Here is a 19,388-nt window from a genome sequence, read left to right on the forward strand (position 1 = left end):
TGATTCTCTTTAACACCAGTGCTTTCTCAAACTGGTTTCACACTGGGAACCCGGATTTTGTGTTGACCATGAAGTCGAGGACCCGATGCATCTACGAACACAACATTCATAACGTGTTTTTATTTTTTGTTTTTTTTGTATACTTTTTTTCGTCACACGACCTGCCGGTTGAGAAGCACTGTGTTATGCTACTGCTCCGATATTCATTCATAGTGACACACCACAGCCAGAGCACACTGTCCCTCTCCCACCCTCCCTCCCCAAATGTCCCTCCTGTCTCTCGTTTGTCATTGAAGTAAACTGTGAAGTTAGTGTCTTAAATTCAGGGTAGCAAGCCACTCTGGTACACTTAAAACAAACGACAACTAAAAACCATTTGCAATCTTTTTTCACATTTTCTCTTAACTGGCAATCTCGTTAGCCTGAAGTTCTTTCTTGAGATTTCCAGAAATGGTAGCTGCAATCTCTTATCAGATCACTATCAGATCATGTAAATGTTTCAGATAAAAGTTCAACCACTTGAACCTTAGAATCCCTATTCTGGATTCACCAGAAAAGATATTTAGTGTAGTATAGTATTTAGTAAGTATAGGGGTCAATGGTAATATGGTCAGCAGTATTCCGTTTCATCGGTGAAGGAATGAGTGGGAATCACTGGACTGTTTGAGATGATGCTGTTGGTATTTACTCTTAAATGACGTGGCTACAGGTGGCGACATCTATATTGGCATTAAACGAGTCCAACTTTTTAATACCGGGAGGAAAATATCGCGCAGTCCATTGCTGCCTATATGTTTACACCCCGTTCAGCGTTCATAACATCACAAGCATTTTCGACGGCTCTTCGAGTTGGCAGCGATCACGCTGCCGAGCTCTCTCTGCGGAGGCACGCTGATTGTGCCGGCTTGTTAAGGTGATCTCTATATTTCTTAGTAACGTTTATGAGCAATAGTCTCCCGAGTAGAGTTAGTGCGGCCTCTTTGAGAATGTCCTGTTATAATGCCGTTAGAACTCCCTGGTGAAATCTGTCGGGAGTCAAGTCACTGTCTCCTCTCAACTGGAGATCTTTGTCACCGACACCACACCACGTCACTACCCAAGGTCCACTCGCTGTAAGTGGGTTTTAAGAAGTCACGACGGCAGCTTATAATGTATATTTTGTTCTGTAAATAGAAGTTTGGCATACTTGTTTACAACACACCGAAAGATTTAATTTATTGTTTTTTCTTTCTTTTTTTTTTCTCCTTTTCTTTCTTTGGTACAAGCTACTGTAGAACTGCATGTCATTGAACCGAGGCATTGTTCCATAGGTGTACTGTTGAAACGTATGCCTGCTGCCACTGGGTGGAACACACACGTATGTATGTTTGATAAGGTGTGATTATGGGTTCATGAAACTAGAAGAAAATGAAGGAAGATGCGCACTCCTTTTCATGCAAAAATGTATTGCGCTCTTTTCCCCAGCAAGCTGACAAAGTCATATTATAGTTAAAATATGTTGTGTGAATTCATGTTTGAACAAGGGGGTGCATTTGTGTTGCCTTTTTGGGGGGGCTCCACAGTGACACACAAGTTGAGTGGATGAGTTTTTCCTGAGCCAAACTCGGTTTCATTTTTATCCAGGGAATGAGGTGGCATTTTTGTCAGCTGTGAAAGGAAGTTTTGTAGTATGAATGAGTCCCTGTCTGACCCTGTAAGTTCCTATAATCACATGAACGCTGGCGTCCCTATTCTGTGGCGAGCAATCGGCGGAAGAAATAGCCGATCTACAAGTTCATAATGTGTAACAGCACAACGTGTACAACGTGTTGTGACCTTGTAGATCGGCTATTTTCAGGGAAGATGTATTTGAGGGGCCTAGTATTCTTGTCCCCTGGAGTATTCCGGTCAACTAAATATATATGGTTTAAGTAATTAATCACCTCCATAAAAGCACAAAAGATGGGTTGTATAAATATGTCAAAATGGTGTCCCTTCCTTGATCCTCACCATGACTCCTTTGTTGTCAATCATGAAATGGAAGAGAGATATATGGCCAAAATATCTGTCATCCATTACAGCAACAAAATCCAGAAAATGTCCCAAACGAAGAACTGTCCAATACGACGGTTTCATAATTGATAGATCTTTTCTTTGTTATGTAATAGTAAAATGATGTAATGAATCAGTAAAAATATTAGATATCTAATGATCCATTTGCCTGTCTGCCCCTTAGATATTTAAATACACCATACTTTTTGGTCAATTAACAGTATAGATATAGTTAGGATAGGATAATTATGATCTTTTGCACTTTATTGTTTTTTTTATTTGTTTTTTTTTGTTGTTTTTCTTTTTGCATTTTGAAGGTTAGACAAAATGCTTTTCTTTTGACTAACACTAATACTCGTTACCCCCCTCTAGCGGTGGATCATGTGAAACTGCGATGGGAGTGTGATGAGTGCTGTGAGCTGGACAGAGTGTGTGCATTGCCATCTACAGGGCAAGTCCAGCTATAGCAGCCCAGATGTTCTGATTTAGTCAGCCTTGTGTACTGTTTCCAAATCCACTTCATTCTGCACAGAGGTGAATGGGGTCATAGAGTTCCCATCTGCTGCTGAAAACACTCAGATGACAGAGGTTCTGACTATGCTGTCACAACATGGAGTGCCGTTTACTCTACTAGTAGTATTCTATCAGGTCGCTGTCATGCGGAAACCTTGTATGTCCAGAAAACGTCAGGGGGTGGGTGTTCCAGTGGATCTAATGTAGATATTATTTGGTCACAAGCCCTTGTACACAGTGGGCTGTATTTTGATTGTCTTAAGTACCAGCTCTTATGCCTTAACTTAAAGGCCTGTCCAAACTGTCTCCGACCACCAAACTTTTTGTCTGAGAGTTCTGACTTTCCGACGTGCAGCTTTCTGAACTCTAATTCGGGGTAATGCGTTTCAGAAGATGTGAGTGACGTCATTTTGTAGTTGAACCGGACCTTTCCGACGAAAGGTTTGGTGGTCGGAGACAGTATGGACAGGCCTTTAAGTTAAGTCATAAGAGCTGGTACTTAAGACAATCAAAATACAACCCTCTATCTCTAAAGGGATGTCATCAACATGGATCTGTCCCATTTCCCATATTCCCTCCTGATTGGCTACGATTGCCTTCTAAAGTTTGTGTATGTGACGTGACAGTCGCTGCTTATCTCCCGATTAGGGAGTCTTACTGGTGTAATATTTATGAAACTCAAAGACAGAGAATGCGATGCAAATCCGCTGTGACAAGAGAATGCGATGCAAATGCGCTGTGAGCCTGTCTATCTGCTATTTACGCTACTTTTACCTGTTGTATGACGAAGTAGTGCATTCATTTACAGAATAACGCGTACGTTGAAATGCGGAGATGCAAGGTTTCTTCTGCCCAACAACCATGATGTTCTACTGCACGTACAATACACTGCTATGCTGCCACAGCCATAGAGTGACATTTACTCAGCTACGGTAGTAGTATTATATGGAAGTAGTAAGGTCCGATGTCTAGCTAGGTACTCTAGCGCTGGGTTAGTCAAGCACACATTGCTCTGCTACATAAAGACGGGCTCTGTGGGTCTCTACTTCCTAGGTGTTCTTAAAAGTGTAAAGTTGCCAAAAATAAACTCTTTGGACCTTAATCACATTAACCCTGGCGTCCCTATTTTGGGCCTTAAAAACTTTCCAAAAATGGCAGAGCTGCAAGCTCACAACGTGTCGCGATGCGACACGTTGTGAGCTTGTAGGTCGGCTATTTACGAATAGCCGAAGATTGAAATAGGGCTCAAGTTGTTAATTGATGTTTGTTTGTTTTATCTTTTCTCAACAAAGACTCGATCACTGGACTGTTGACATGCAGGACAGGACTTGGCTCCGTCTTTGTGATTCTATGACCCCTAAAAGCACCACCTCCTCTTTTCTGTAAGGAAAAGAAAACACAGTTTATTTTGTATTTATTTATTTTTATTTACAGCGAGGTAAAGATGGAGAAGTCATCTGTAAATGTAGCAAAACAGAAACCACGGTACTCTGGTGCCAGTCAACTACTGTGTAACAATAAAAAAGTGAACTGACATGATCTTTTGGCACGTGTGTGTGTGTGTGTGTGTTTACTACTACTACTACTAATAATACAACTTCAACAGTATCAATAGCCTATCTGTAAAAGGTATGTGTATATTATATCGTTGACAAACAAATAGAATGAATTATACAATATCAGCCATAACAGTAATAGTAGTCACATCAACTACTCTACTACTAGGCTTACTTGACATGAAAATGGCTGAATAAGTGGCTTAATAACCTATTTTGGTGTGTAAAATAGCACATAGAAAAGGGCAAATAATTATAATAATAAATAAAAAGAATCGAAAATGTTATCAAAAAGGGTATCTTATCGATTCAAAGGTGAACGATACCCATCCCTAGTGTTTAGGGGGAGTGGGTTTGGGGTTCTTGCATTGCTTGAGAACATTAGTCTACTTTTTAAGATGCAGTATATTTCTATTCTATTGGACACCTTTTTTTGGGGGCTTTTATGCCTTTATTGATAGGACAGTAGACTGACAGGAAATGGGGGGAGAGCCTGGGAGTGACATGTGGCAAAGGTCGTCTGGATCGGGAATCGAATCGGCAACACAGTCCGGCATCAATGCCTATGTGGTATGCACCTTGACCAGTAGGCCAGCACACGCCACCTATTGAACACCTTTTTGTGGCTTAGCAGGGCTGGGTGCTCCATTTAGATCTCGAGATCTACATGATTTTTATTTTTTAACTTTATCCGTCTGAAAGCATGCCCCTTCAGTTATACGATACCTGTTGTCAGAGTACTTTGTGTATTACGCATTATCATAGTACTGTACTTGAGGCCAGTCTATGACAGTACAATACTATGTGTTATATCAGGGATCTCCATATGTGGGGATATTTGTAGATTTCTCGATATTTTTGGAGATCCGCTAACCAGACCAACTCGTACCAGGCAGTACACACCCTCAGATCCTCTGCGATACGCACGTTTGAAGTCCATTGGTTAGACATTTTTTGAGAAATGCAAATGATGGATAAACACGTACACAGATTTTGCGCATTTATAGAGATTTAATAATGGAAGTCAATGGCAGACGTATGGAATCATAAATCATATGTGACTGATGCTACATGAAGTATGAGGACATTATTACATCCAGTCTTGTTCAACTTAATTTTAAAACATTTGAAAAATCACAATTTGGTATAAAAATGCAGACTATTTGCACAATTAGAAAAATGCTGCTAGTACTGATATCCTGTGATGTCATGTCATGTGTAGAATTACCCCATGGTATAGGAGCGTTTAGCACCGCTCAAAAATGAATTGGAAGCAGACATCTCAGACTTGCACATCGAGATGGCATCATGCATCTTTAATCTGATTTGTGTTATGCCTACTCGGAACAGAAAAGAAGTGCTATATATCCTTGTGTTAGACTTTTATTTGGTATCAAAGCATCCAAGTTTTTTCTTTTTTTTTTTTTTATAAAGAATGACCTCAAACAATGGTAATGTTTTCATCCGGTTAGCATTATGAGCTATTTATAACTTTATATACAACAATAAATATACAATCAAGGCCATTTCTGAAAGTCACAATCATTACACAACAGAAAAAAACTAAATGTAAAAAGGGAATCTACTCTCAAATCTCAATGTAATATATTGGGGAGGAATATCAGTGAACGAGTATATTTTTTATGCTTAGTCTTTATGCTTATAAAGTTCAACTACAGTATCTATTTGTGAGCTGTTTTAAGCACTGGGAAATCCTCAATGTAACCAACACTGGGTTCTCCAGAAACACATTAGAGTTGGACCATGTTATGACAGACCTTGCCCCTTTGAAACGTAAAGCCAGGGCAGGGCTCCATCTAATCTCCAATCATCTAAATCCCAATAAACTTATTGGGATTAATAACTATAGGTTAATAAAACATTTTTAAAATAAACAATTATACAAGATAGAAACAAAATGTATAAAAACAAATGAGGTCTAGTAATAGCTAGGTACCGTATCTTTGGTCTTTTGTCAGTTAGCTGTATTTTTCATGTAAAGCATCCGTTTACAACACTCATCTAGTACCTCCTCATTCACACTAGTGACACATTCTACCTCATTACAATGTTAAGAAACCCCACATGAAGCCTGGAAGCATTTCCTTATAAAAGAGACCAGTATCTATAATAATAATAATAATGCATCCAATTTGTAATCACTTTTCTTGGTCCCCAAAGTCGCTTTACAAAAGAACTGAAAAGATAATTATAGGAAAATAACTAGTTAAAAACCTAAAAACTAAGCAAACAAAAAACATAAACAAAAAAACATTTAAATTAAAAGGCAAATCTAGTATTTATGTTATTATTCACATTATGACAATATGTCATAGATTAACGGTTCACTTGTTCCCGTAAAATAAAACAGACATTTTTGTGCTACATCACCAATATCGAAGCCCCAACAAGTCCATTCACACAATTGACATAAATAAATAACTACATCATTCAACTCATGCCCCTGGCAGCACATGAGCTATTGTCAAATACATTACCTCAAAATGTCTTTGGTTGAGTTCAAAGTAAGGCAATTCAATGTTTGTGTATTTTGACAGTGTTGCTGGTACAGTAGATATGTTTAGACAGAGCTCATGTTTTACATCCTCAGTCCCCTCCAGTCAGTGTCCATCATGACTGTTTGGTGAATTATTTTATATAGTTATTGAAAAATTGCAGATATACAAGCTCACACCGCGCTGCGAGCTTGTAGATCTGCTGTTATTGAAAAGCTGTGAAAATGTGTGCAAATCTTTGAATATATGTCTTTTTTAAGCGAACATTTGTAAATCAAGTTTTGCTTATGGGGGGGGGGGGGTCCCTGGAACTAAATATTTTAAGATGGGGATCCGTGGCCAAATACGTATCATTTTGGAGGTACTTCACATGAAAAGGTTTGAGCACCACTGATATAGAAACATTTTTTTTTTAAATATAATTTTGAAATATTCAAAGACTTTTTCACAAATTTTTCAAAAATAGCAAATTTACAAGCTCGCAGCGCGAATCTGTGAGCTTGCATATCTGCTATTTTTCAATAGTTAAAGCTCATAATAATGAGTTCCCAGTCTAAACGGGTTAAACCTCCTCCCCCTATGAAGCGCATTCATGGGGGGCCCCGCAGTGAATGCTTGTACCCAGGACCCAGAGTTTGGTGCGGCACCCCTGGCTGTACGTTTTTCCGCTAGTGACAGGGATCAAAGGGGTACACCGAGACCCCTCCACTAGTGGCAGGGATCAAAGGGGTACACCGAGACTCCTCCGCTAGTGACAGGGATCAAAGGGGTACACCGAGACCCCTCCGTGAAGCTCCAGTTCCGTCTCAGACCAGGTGATGACGTCTCCGGTGAGGTGGCTGCCGCAGGAGGCCAGGCTGTGGATGTCACCGGCCGTCAGGACATGGGACCACATCTGCAGCTCTGAGATCTCCCCCACAAAGGACTGGGTTGCATCGAAACGGCCGCCCAGGGTGTCCTAGTGGAGAGGTAGAAGAATTCAGGTAAGGGAACATTCTTTGTATTACATTTTTTATGCCTTTATTGATATATAGTAGTCTGACAGGAAATGGGGAGTGACACGCTGCAAAGGTCATCGGGATTCGTTGCAGTTGCATTGTAGGGGCGGCAGTAGAGTTAGTGTCGAAGAGTCCTTGAGCAAGACTCTGAACCCCTAGTTGCTCCCGGTGAGCAGGTTGGTGCCTTGCATGGTTTCCTCCGCCATCGTTGTATGAATGTGTGTGTGAATGGGTGAATGTAATGCACAATCTCTGTAAAGCGCCTTGGATAAAGGCGCTATATAAATGCACCATTTACCATTGCAGCCTCTTTGTATTTTATTACAAGGAAGGAAAGGAGAGCGGAAGATGGCTTAATAGGAAACAAAGGAGGGTGCTGCTGATTGCAAGATATTGCTTAGTAGTGTCTAAATTGTGGAGAGTTCTGGGTGGGATTCAGACAGACAGAGTGGATACAAGCTCTTTCTTGAACCAGCTGGCAGCTCATATAAGAAAATAGGTAAAGAATGAAGGGGAACAGCTCAACTTCAACAAAAAAAATGCTTTTGATAAAAATCTAAAGGAACGGAGTGTGGACAAAATGTATGAGAGATGTGTTTGTGAACAGTAGAAACATTGATAATATTAACATTTCCACCGTTCACATCTCATCACCGATCTACTCTGTGAAAAGTTCATTATGCTTCCATCAAGAAATCATATAGGCTTAATGAATCATTTCCATCTATCCCACTTGCACACCTAGCCTGAGGAGTGTTTTGGCATGCATTTTTTAAGTGACTGTTTTATACTTGCATAATTACATTTATGAATATAAATACACGTTATGAACTGAACTTAACATAAAAAGACTAATAGGTTAAATGCAGTACATCTTTACCTGTTCCTGCCCAATGATGAAGACCCCTCCAGGTTTGATGGGGTGCCAGGGAGAGAGGTTGTCCCCGGACCCCCGCTGGACGCCGTCCTGGTAGGCCTGCCACTGTCCTTCCCGCGTGGACCACGTCACACACACATGGTGCCACTTCTCGTCACTCAGAGACAGGGGCAGCGTCACCGCCTGAGAGCACAGGTCAAGGTGGACATGGTGAGTCATTCCATAGTACAGTGGTTCTCAACCTTTTCAGGCCGCGACCCCCCAAATAATCATATTTTAACTGGGGACCCCCCCCCCAGCCTGACGAGCACTTAGAGTTGAGGCATTACATTTTGTACAACACGGTTGGTTCTATTGTGAAAATAGCCGATCTACATGCTCACAATGCCTTGCAATGCGAGGCGTTGTGAGCATGTAGATCGGCTATTTTCACAATTTCTGCCTCTGATGATTGACAATTTGTCCGATGTTTAAAGGACCACTTCACCTCTGCGACACCCATATCTTATTCTATTATTGTTTGGGACACGATCAACACAAGTTATTTTTTGTGTTCAATCTGTGTTTTTAGATATTTTAGTATTTCAGCATGCAACAACTGTTCATAATACATATGATGCAAAATGCATCATATGACCAGTTGATCGTGTGTTGATTGTGTCCCAAACAACAATAAATCAGATCTGGTTGTCCCAGAGGTGAAGTTGTCCTTTAATTTGTCATTTTAGAGGTATTAAAAAGTCCTTAAATTGTCACTTAAGTAATGTTCAGATACCCTCTAATGTAACAGAGGTGATCCGAACCTCCTCACCTGGCTTCGAACCCGGTTCTCCCACATGAAAGTCCAATATCTTAACCATTACTTCAAAGGGATATCCCTATGGAACGAGGGTAGATACTAGCCTTTTGAGGCTTCATGCTAGGGCTGCGACTCTCCGCCACACTCACCCCCCTTTGACCTCCTCCTACGGGGAAGCCCGGATCCGGGTCAAGGCACCAATGTAATGGAGGTGATCCGAACCTCCCCACCCGGCTTAAGTTCGAACCCGGGTCTCCCACATAAAAGTCCAATATCTAAATGACTCCAAAGGGATATCCCTATGGAACGAGGGCAGATACTAGCCTTTTGAGGCTTCAGGCTGGGGCTGCGACTCTCTCCGCCACATATACACTTAAACTTTGTGTTGGTTTGTTTACTGTTGAGTGAGAAAGCAGTGTTGCACATTAAGTTAATCACCTGGGGACCCCCCAAAATAATTTGGGGACCCCCCCTGGGGGTCCCGACTCACAGTTTGTGAACCACTGCCATAGTACATAGTCGCTCTGCAGATAGTCACTTAAACCCTACTATATACTTAGTCGACTCGGGGTCCAGCTATTTTTGCCGAACATAAAACATTGGGTAGGAAAAAGATCATCCGTAATTCTTGTTAGTTTTGTGAGACTTGAGTGTACCTAAATTAATTCAATTTACATTTGTGCCAGATCACATCATGTTGTTTCATGACACTTTACATTCATAGACCTCTAGGAAAGCATTTGGTGACAGTGTCAAGGAAAAACATCCCTTTGACAGGAAGAAAAGGGTAGCCATCTGAACTGAAAAAAAGTTTTTCTCCCTCAGAGCACATTCATTAACACTATGCATGCTAAAATAATACTGTTAGTTTGGCATATCAAAAGTCCAATCTCAATGACATCCTGTCAAACAAAAATAAGAAGTGTTCTTACATCAGCAGGTGGTACCAAGTTACCAACCATGACCAATAGTCCTCCACACAAAGTTACTTAATTCATTATACTAGACACTAGAGGGCAGTGCTGCATCTTGAATGAGCAAACATGGCTGCTACAGTCTCTGTTCAAAGCTAAATACACACTAAAATATTGTTTCTGGAAACATTTGAGGCGTGAAATAGGCAATACAGTAACCCAAATTTGATTCAGCATTACCTTGCTTGGTTTTCATTTTTAACTTTGTGGTCAGACGTGACCTCCAGGCGGGTCATGATACTCACAATGCCCAAAATGAGTGCTCATAGCAGGGTAAAATGTGTAGATTTGCATGGTGTCTGCCTGTCTGGGGGTCAACCTCAACCCTCCATCTCTGTGATTGGCTTCCTGTTTCAATAGGATACGTCACAATACGGAAATTAAATTAAATACTAACACCATTTCAGGTGAGGTCGTCTTTAAGTGGTTAAGGACTGCTCTTGTCTGAGCTAAAGCAGCTCAGTGACCTTAGAGTCAACCATGTTCTACTGCCCCACTGGCCTCATGCTATTGGTTCATCCCTGGCTCCTAATGACGCGCGTAGCAGCTTAGGCAGCAGGTGAAGGGTGGTCATATGGACCACGGTGAGGGGGTTAACTCAAAACAGTGATAACTTTCGTCAGGTCTTGACCTGACAAAGATGTATTGACATCGAAACGTTGTCACTCTTGCCTGCACCCTGTAACTAATAAAAAGGCCTAAACAGTCTGTGTTTGCTCCTGTACCTTCCTTCAACATATTCAAGTCCCATTCCTGAGATGCACCGGACCAGCCTAAACCAGATTAGAGGCACGGTGGACACTCTTCATGATACTTTTGTTTGTTTTGAAACCATTGTCTTTGTTTCTAACTGTTACGTCTTTTTTTGTGAAAAAAAAATAAAAAAATAAGGATTCTATTAGTAAAGGCAACCTAGAGTTGTGCATAGCTGAGCTGTGTTTTCAGCACCCTCACAAAATTTGAGTACCTGAGACAAATAACAGTCTGAGTCCATATTAAAAAAAATTGGATAGACATTTTTTTGATTTACCAGACTGTAAACCACAAACTAGAAGTTTTAAATTTCTTAAAGTCTTAATGTACTCCCCCCTCATTGTGTTGAGTTAGAACAACAAGCTCACAATGCGCCACAATGCACAGGTCTTCGATATGTAAAGGATTGAGCGCAGTAGACAAACGGAAACAGCCTCGTCACAATAGCTTTAGTTTGCACTCCCATTTGTGCAGTCAAACTATGAACCAGCTAGTTCTAGGTTCTAGCCTCCTCTCTCACCTTGTCGTCTACCAGCAGCTCCATGGGGTTGTTCCCCCACTCGATCAGCACCAGTTCGTTGGCCTGTCCCGGGACGGAGTAGGAGAACGGGGTCCCCAGGCCGGGCCCCACGCCACCCTTGATCCACAGACACAGAGTCAGGGCAAAGATCTCGTTCAGCAGGGTCCTCTTCACCCGGCTGTACATGTAGTTTGTCCGCATGGGGAAGCCCATCTGGAAGGAGTGAGGACTCTCTGCCTTCTTCCTATTGGGACCTGCACGATAAAGGACAACACTAGTCTGTGATCTGGTGGCAAAGAAATGGCATGCACTGAGGCCACAGTGGCCTTAATGCCCCGGCTGACTATCACTTTCTCCACTGTCTCTTTCTGGTCATGTAGACTGCCCTACAAATTAGCCTTCATGATATTGGGTGATGAACAATTAGCTCAAGAATAGATATACTATCAGTGTAATATCATTTGTAGGCCTTTAACTCATTTGTCTGATCTGCTGTAACAATTTTAAACCAATTTTTTTGTGAAATTCTTGTACGTAGTTACTGCACTCTGTAGGGCAGTAGACACCAGTGTCTTTTGTTGAGATTCTGAATTCATAACTCCTACGAGTCCCCATCTTCAATCCAGTGACTTTGATTGGTACAGGGCTTAGCATGGATCAGATTGTAAATATTATTATTTCACTGCAGATAGTCTACCTACATGGTATTAAATCATCCTTAACCCTTAAATTCAATTGATTATTTCAATGGACTAAGATCTTGTCTTATTAGATGGCCTTCCTGCCCTGGCATTTGGCCTTGTGCCCTAAACTCTTTTAGAACACTAAAGGCCAAGTAGCCTTTCCCCTAAAACGAACTTCCAGGCCTGGTATACAGTCCAGTGTGTCTGCGTACCTGACAGGTGTAGCTGGTTCAGTATGGTCTCCAGTTTGTTGGAGTGTGGCCTGAATCCCGTCTGCGCCACGTAACCGTAGCCGTCGTCATCTTCGTTACCACGGTGACCGTCGTCGTGGTCATCGTCGTGGTTACCGTCGTCCTCTCCGTCATGGCCGTGTAGGTCATCATAGTCTTTATGAGGGTCGCCATGGTGACCGTCGTCGACATTTTGGTCGTCGGGGTGGCTGTCATCGTGGTCGTGGTCATCACCGTGGTCGTCATCGTGGTGATGGGGGCTGCTGAGGGCGGAGGTGTCGGGGTGGGGGGGTGGTGGTGGTGGGTGGAGCTGCTGCTCCATGGTGGAGATCTTCCTCTGGAGGAGGTCCTTCAGAGAGCTGGAGTACGCACTGGACATGTTCCTCTTCTGCTCACACAGAGACACACACACACACACACACACACACACACACACACAACAGTGTTACACTAGGCCTAGAATTATTGAATGCTTTAACCAGTGAAAAATAGCAGATATACAAGCTCACAGCGCGGCACCGAGTGCCGCGCTGCAAGCTTGTAGATCTGCTATTTTTGAAAAAAGTCGTGAAAATGTGTGCAAATCTTTGAATATATGTATTTTCAAAGCGAACGTTTGTAACTCAAATGTTGCTTCTGGGGGGTCCCTGGAACTAAATATTTTGAGATGCGGGTCCATGGTCCAAATAAATATCATTTTGGGGGTCCTTCACATGTAAAGGTTTGAGAACCACTGACATAGCAGTCTCTCAGGAACAGACTAACTGAGCTCCAGTTAAGTGAAAAGGACCTTTTCTTTGACGATGGCTGGCCAGATTGCTGACATAGAAACACAGGTTTTTTTTTTTTAAAACCTTTGAAGGATTTAAAAGACACTTATAGAATCGGGTCAAAATTCTAATTTTCAAGATTTTTCAAGCGGGGGCCGCTGACCGGCTGCGAGAGACCCCCGCAGGGCGGCTGACTCACGGCTACCGTGCGGGGATCCGTCGACCCTCCCCCGGAGACCACCACTCACGGACCTCCGCTGCGGTCACCCCGTGGTGACCGCGGCGAGAGACCCCCGCGGCGAGAGACCCCCGCAGGGCGGCTGACTCACGGCTACCGTGCGGGGATCTGTCGACCCTCCACCGGGAGACCCGATGGTCACCTCGCCTCGCCGATGACCGTCACCTCGCCTCGCCGGTGACGGTCAGCGGCTCCGTGGTCAGCGGCGGGGGTCTCGCCGCTGACCACGGGGCCAGCGGCGGGGGCCTCGCTGCTGACCACTGGGGTGTCTCTCACCGCTGATATTTATTATTAAAAGAAACTATTTACTATAGGCTATTATTAATATAGAAACTATTTACTATATTATTATTATTACTATATTAAAATACAATATTTACTATATTATTAATATAGTAAATAGTTTCTTTTAATAATAAATATTCTTTAAGAAACGTGTTATTTTCCTGTGTTCAATAAGAATTAATAATCCATGTAGCTGTAGTATTCTAAAAACGACTGGGCACCGGTGGCTGTGTTGGGTGGCGAAAACAGCCGATCTACAAGCCCACAAAGCGTTGCGCTTGCTATGCGTTGTGAGCTTGTAGGTCTGCTGTTTTCAGCCATATTTGTGACGTCAGTCGCAAGCGCCGGAAGCGAGCACAAAAGGCAGAGCGAGTGGATCTTTAACCCACACCGGTGTTATGTGGACTTCACGTCTGCTATGCAATTACAATAACGGTGGTTCTCAAACCTTTTAATTTCAAGCACCACCATAACTCTGAAAGTGTACAAATGGAGGCTTTGGTTCCATTTGTATACTGTCAAAGTTATGGTGGTGCTTGTACACTCTCAGGGTTATGGTGGTGCTTGTACACTCTGAGTTAGACCTGTAAGGGGTCCATTTGGAACCCCCTATAGCATGGGTTTCAAAGTGGGTGACGGGGCACCTTGGGGTGCCGTGACGGCAGTCCAGGGGTGCCGCCAGATCATTTGATAATATTTGGAATTTATTTGTACAAAGTTATTTTTAGTCAGTTCTAAACAAAATGGCTATTATCTCAACGTTTTCCTCGTAAAACATAATCACAAAAATATCGTCACTGTTGGGCAGAAACCTCGTATCTCCAAGTTTCAAATGTGTACGTCTTTTGGTAAAGCAAAGCCCTGCTTCATCATACAAGACTGTTGGCGTTGTGTGCTGTTTTCACTAGTTTAGTACATTTATAGATGTTAAATACAAAACAAACGGTTTTGGACATACAAGGTTTCCACCCGACAACGACGATATGCTATAAATATATGGTGCTGGGAGTGAAAATTATAATGTAGGGGTGCCTCGGATTAAAACAATATTCATGGGGTGCCCTGAGAGGCTGAGACAAAAAGGTTTGGGAACCCCTGCCCTATAGGAATGGTTAAAGGGAACCTAAAGGATCCCAACCCTACTCACTCACTCACTCTTTCTCTCTCTCTCTCTCTCTCTCTCTTCCTCTTGGACCGGCCAGGTAATCCAAGCTTTTAACTGGTGTGTGGCCTGATTACCAGTCTGTCAATGGAGATCACTGTAATCAGTGCTGATTAGGATCTTAAACCGGCACAGCGCTGCCTACCACCCCCTGTGGCTACTGACGCCTGTCTTTGATCACGGCCCAAGAAAGAGAAACGGGTTGATGGATCATGGATGGAGAGAGAGAGAGAGAGAGAGAGAGAGGAAGACATTTGGCAAATGTTTGCCAAATCTATTTAAAGACAACTTTCTCGAAGCCAATCAACAAACGTTCCCTGGTGCTTTGTCTGTCCTTTCCAGAGCTTACTGTATATTATGTATACATAATATAATATTCCCTGGTCCATTTATCTCATGATGGGACACAGTGAGACGGTTGTTCTCTTGCCGATACTAGTTTTATGCAAAGTAACAGGTTATTCATTTGCCTAAATGTTAATTGTAGTATTTTGGAACTCTGGTTGATTTGATCAAACACAAAAAGTCCTCTGACTTCAAAATAAGAAGGAATCTAAAGCCACTTAAGTTTAAGTTGTTGGCTTGTAGATCAGCTAGGAAAGAAAGGGGCTGACCTACGGTCAACTAACGATATTTAAGTGGTTATTGAAAGGTGTAAATGGGGTCTCAGATCCACATTTGATACAATTAGTTCCTCTGCATTTATGTATTTTACATTTTCATCAATTTCTTACTTTTATTTTTGTGTTTTTAATATTTCTTGTTTAAAGCACCTTTCAGACGGAGCGCGGTTGCCATGTCCTAATAATACATTTTCAATGAGAGGCGGGCGGTTATTTTGGCCGCGTGGAGAAGTTTAAGGGCGGCTTAGTCTTGGAGGATGTGCCTCGATAACGTGGGCTTTTTGAGACATATACCTGTAGATAACCTCTGCCATCTTTGCCTCTGGTTATCCATACTTGCTACTTCCTGGGCTGACTTCGGGCCCAGAGATATAATGGTGTCTGCCCAGAAGTTCTTCTCGCCCCCCTATAGTGTGTGCCAGCGGCTACGTCAGTGTAGTCCATAGCGGCCATTTCTTGGGTCAAAACACAGGTGTTTCAATTGTTTGATTGCATAGAACTAATGCTATAGTCTAATCAGAACACCTGTGTAAGGCTGTGTTTACCCAAGAAATGGCCGCTCTTAGAACTACATTTGGCACACCCTATAGTGGCGAAAAAAAGAACTTCTGGGAACTCAGATTAGGGGTGGCTTTACTTTGGTTTCCGCCTGACAGCGACAATACATTTCCTGTTCGTGTTCCTCACCTGGAGGTTCTCCAGCCGCTCCTTGAGAGCCTGCAGCATGCGATCCATCTGCTCCGGCGATGAAGTCAACTCCCCCGCTGTCGTCATGGTGACTGTGTGTTTATCCTTGTGCCCCCCCGCCGCGCTGTGGCGCGGTGCGTCCGGTAAGAGGTTGCCGCCGCGGTGACCCAGCTGGCTGCCGCCGGCAGCGCGGTGACCGCCCGGCCTCGGGCCCACGCCGCCGCCGTGGCGGGGCCGCAAGGCCGCCGGTCCCTGGAGGCGGCGGTGCTGGGTGTGGCCGCTGTGGTCGTCGTCGGCCGTCATGCTCCGCCCGAAGCCCTCGCACAGCGTGAGTTTGGCATTCAGCTCCCTGATGGTCTCCCTCTGCTCCATGACAGTCTCTCTCTCCTTGAGCAGGCTCTCCCTGAGGTGGAGGACGGTGGCCTTGGCCTCCTCCGGCAACCCCCACCAGCCCGAAGGGGAGGGTCCCGCTGCAGCCGCCGCCGCCCCCGGTGTTCCCCCCAAGTGGTGCCCTGGGGGGCCCACGCTGGCAACCGGTGCCCCCGCGCCCCCCGGCCCACCGATGCAGGCGGGGTCCGCGTCCACGGGGATGGGGGTGCATATGAAACGCGGGTGGGCCCCGTAGTCGTAGTCAGGGGGGCCTGTGCTTGTGGACGCAGTGGCGAGGAGGAGTGAAAGTACAGTGATCAGGACTGGAGAGCCGCTCATGTTTCCTTTATTACCTTCAGATGGCAGAAGCGACCAGCGAGACTTGGTCTCAGATGTGCGGTGCCGCCGGCGTTAGCGGTGACGCTGGCTGTCTTCTAGTTGTGGCATCTGATCTGGGGAACGCGCCTCTTAGCGTAGATAGAATTATTGTCCTCTCATCTTCTGTGTGGCAAGAGATCTGAACGACCCTGTAAGTCAAACATCAGAAGTTAGCCACTTGAATCCTAGCGTCCCTTTTCTGGGGCAAACATTCAACCAAAATCAGCAGATCTACAAGCCCACATCGCGTTTCTATACAGCGCTTTATGTGCTTGTCGTAGATCAGCTATATATTTGGAGGGAAAAACGTAGTGGGGCAATTATAGAGCCCTCTGGGACCCCCCGGTGCCAACTACAGCAGCTACTGTATATACTGTAGAGCAGGGGTCTTCAACGTTTTCAGGTCAAGGACCACTTAGTTTAGAGTCAGATGAAGCAGGGACCCCTAGATTCCATATTTCATTGTTTGACAGCTCAATCATCAGTGTATTTTGGATTCATGTCAATTTGTGTTTTCAGATATTTAACCACTTGAACGTCAATAGGCCTACTTAATAAACTGTACTCGGTCTGCTCTTTTTCCCCTCTACACCAAACCTCTTTGCCAAAAATAGCAGCGCGAGGCGTTCTGAGCTTGTAGATCTGCTATTTTTGGCTGAAGTAGAATATGGACACTAGGGTCCAAGTGGTTAATATAGAAAAGGAGAAAAAAAAGCATCTATCACAAAAAGATTTGGAGGACCCCCTGTAGTAACCCTGTTGAAGACCCCTGCTGTAGAGTTTAAGTACAGTAGTTGCATATATGTGTGCTTCCATATTGTCTTTGGAATGTACTTTGGTACTGATGCTTGAGAATGGGTGCATTCAGAGTTGGTTGCGGGCCAGTGTCGCACACTGACAATAGCAGATCTGCAAGCTTACAATGTTGATTGGAGATGGAGACTATAACACCAACACTCCCATTTTTGAGCGGTGGTCACAACGCTCCTATACGTGGCCGTGTGTGTGGGTCTGTCTGTCTGTCTGTCTGTCTCCGTGTCTGTCTGTCTGTAGCCTGCAGTAACCTTTTCTGACCACACATGTTAAGGGAGGGGCGCTGTTGCACGCACACACACACACACACACACACACACACACACACACACACACACACACACACACACACACACACACACACCACCGCTCAGTTCACACGAGTGTGATTTTTAAATCCAGGGTTCCCACAGTCATGAAATTCCTGGAAATATTTTGAAAATAGAAAAATATTTTTCCAGTACTGGAAAAGTTTTGGAATTGATCAAGGGTCCTGGAAGGTCCTGGAAAAATTAGCTGTGCATTGTCTTTGGTTATTGATTTTGTTAATACCTCTGAAATGACAAATGAAACATCGGCCAAATTGTCAAATACTGTATTGGAGGCAGAAATTGTGAAAATAGCAGATCTACATGCTCACAACGCCTCGCAACGCAAGGCGTTGTGAGCATGTAGATCTGCTATTTTCACCATGAAACCGTGTTAAACTAAATTCCTCACCTCTTAGTGCTCGCCAGGGTGCCGGGTCCCCAGCTAAAATATGATTATTTCGGGGGTCGCGGCCTGAAAAGTTTGAGAACCACTGTCTTTGGGCATTGCGCATAGGAGTAAGCGACTCGTTATTGAGCTGAATTATTGTTATATAGTCCTGGGAATCGGGTTAAATATTCTGGAAAAGTTTTGGAAATTAATTGGTAAAAATGTGTGGGAACCCAAATCCTTCAGCGGGTCCTGTAGCCTGCATTGCCATGTCCAGCTGATAAAACACAGCATGCAAGGGTGTGACCTACCGCCCAAACCATCATAGACCTCATTTTGACCTCGTACCAGACAGTCCATAATCTCAGGAAGTGACATCATTGAGTGCAATTTAAGTGACCCACAATATACTTGTCTGCACTTGTAATATTCATAAATCTGTACTCAATTGTTCACAACACAATCAGATTCAGATCAATGAAACAGTACTCTAGAGCAGTGGTTCTCAACCTGTGGGTCGGGACCTGGGGGGTCCCCAAAAACTGAGTTTTATGCACATTTCTAAGGTGACAATTGAAGGACTTTTTAAAATGACAAATTAAACCTTGGCCAAATTGTCAAATATAAGAGGCAGAAATTGTGAAAATACCAGATCTACCGGTACATGCTCACAACGTCTCGCATGCATGTAGATCTATATTTGCTGTGTAATATGTTCAATAGCTGTATTTTATACCAGTATATGCTGACTGTATCACTCCACCATGGTAGATGTATTAATTGGCTTTAGGGATTAATTGAGGGATTGGCCTGGAAGACTCATTGCTGTATGGAAGATGAGAATGAACACAGACAGTGAACAGGCAATAAAGGCTATGTTGTTTGACCACCTACAGTGGGTTGTAGGGTGTATG

At 43.6% G+C, this 19,388-nt stretch overlaps 1 protein-coding gene across 1 annotated transcript; it reads right to left on the reverse strand.

Annotated features, from left to right (window-relative positions):
• Window positions 1-7,364: 7,364 nt before the first annotated feature.
• Window positions 7,365-16,923, reverse strand: LOC308299779 (uncharacterized protein; the record flags this gene model as incomplete). Its single annotated transcript, XM_080743567.1, has 5 exons — window positions 7,365-7,574; window positions 8,495-8,674; window positions 11,538-11,791; window positions 12,433-12,838; window positions 16,216-16,923. The coding sequence occupies 5 exons, from the start codon at window positions 16,921-16,923 to the stop codon at window positions 7,365-7,367; spliced, it is 1,758 nt and encodes a 585-aa protein (XP_080599693.1).
• Window positions 16,924-19,388: the final 2,465 nt, after the last annotated feature.

This window comes from Nannobrachium achirus, assembly GCF_963921795.1.
Source record: "Nannobrachium achirus genome assembly, chromosome: 2".
NCBI lineage: Eukaryota > Metazoa > Chordata > Actinopteri > Myctophiformes > Myctophidae > Nannobrachium > Nannobrachium achirus.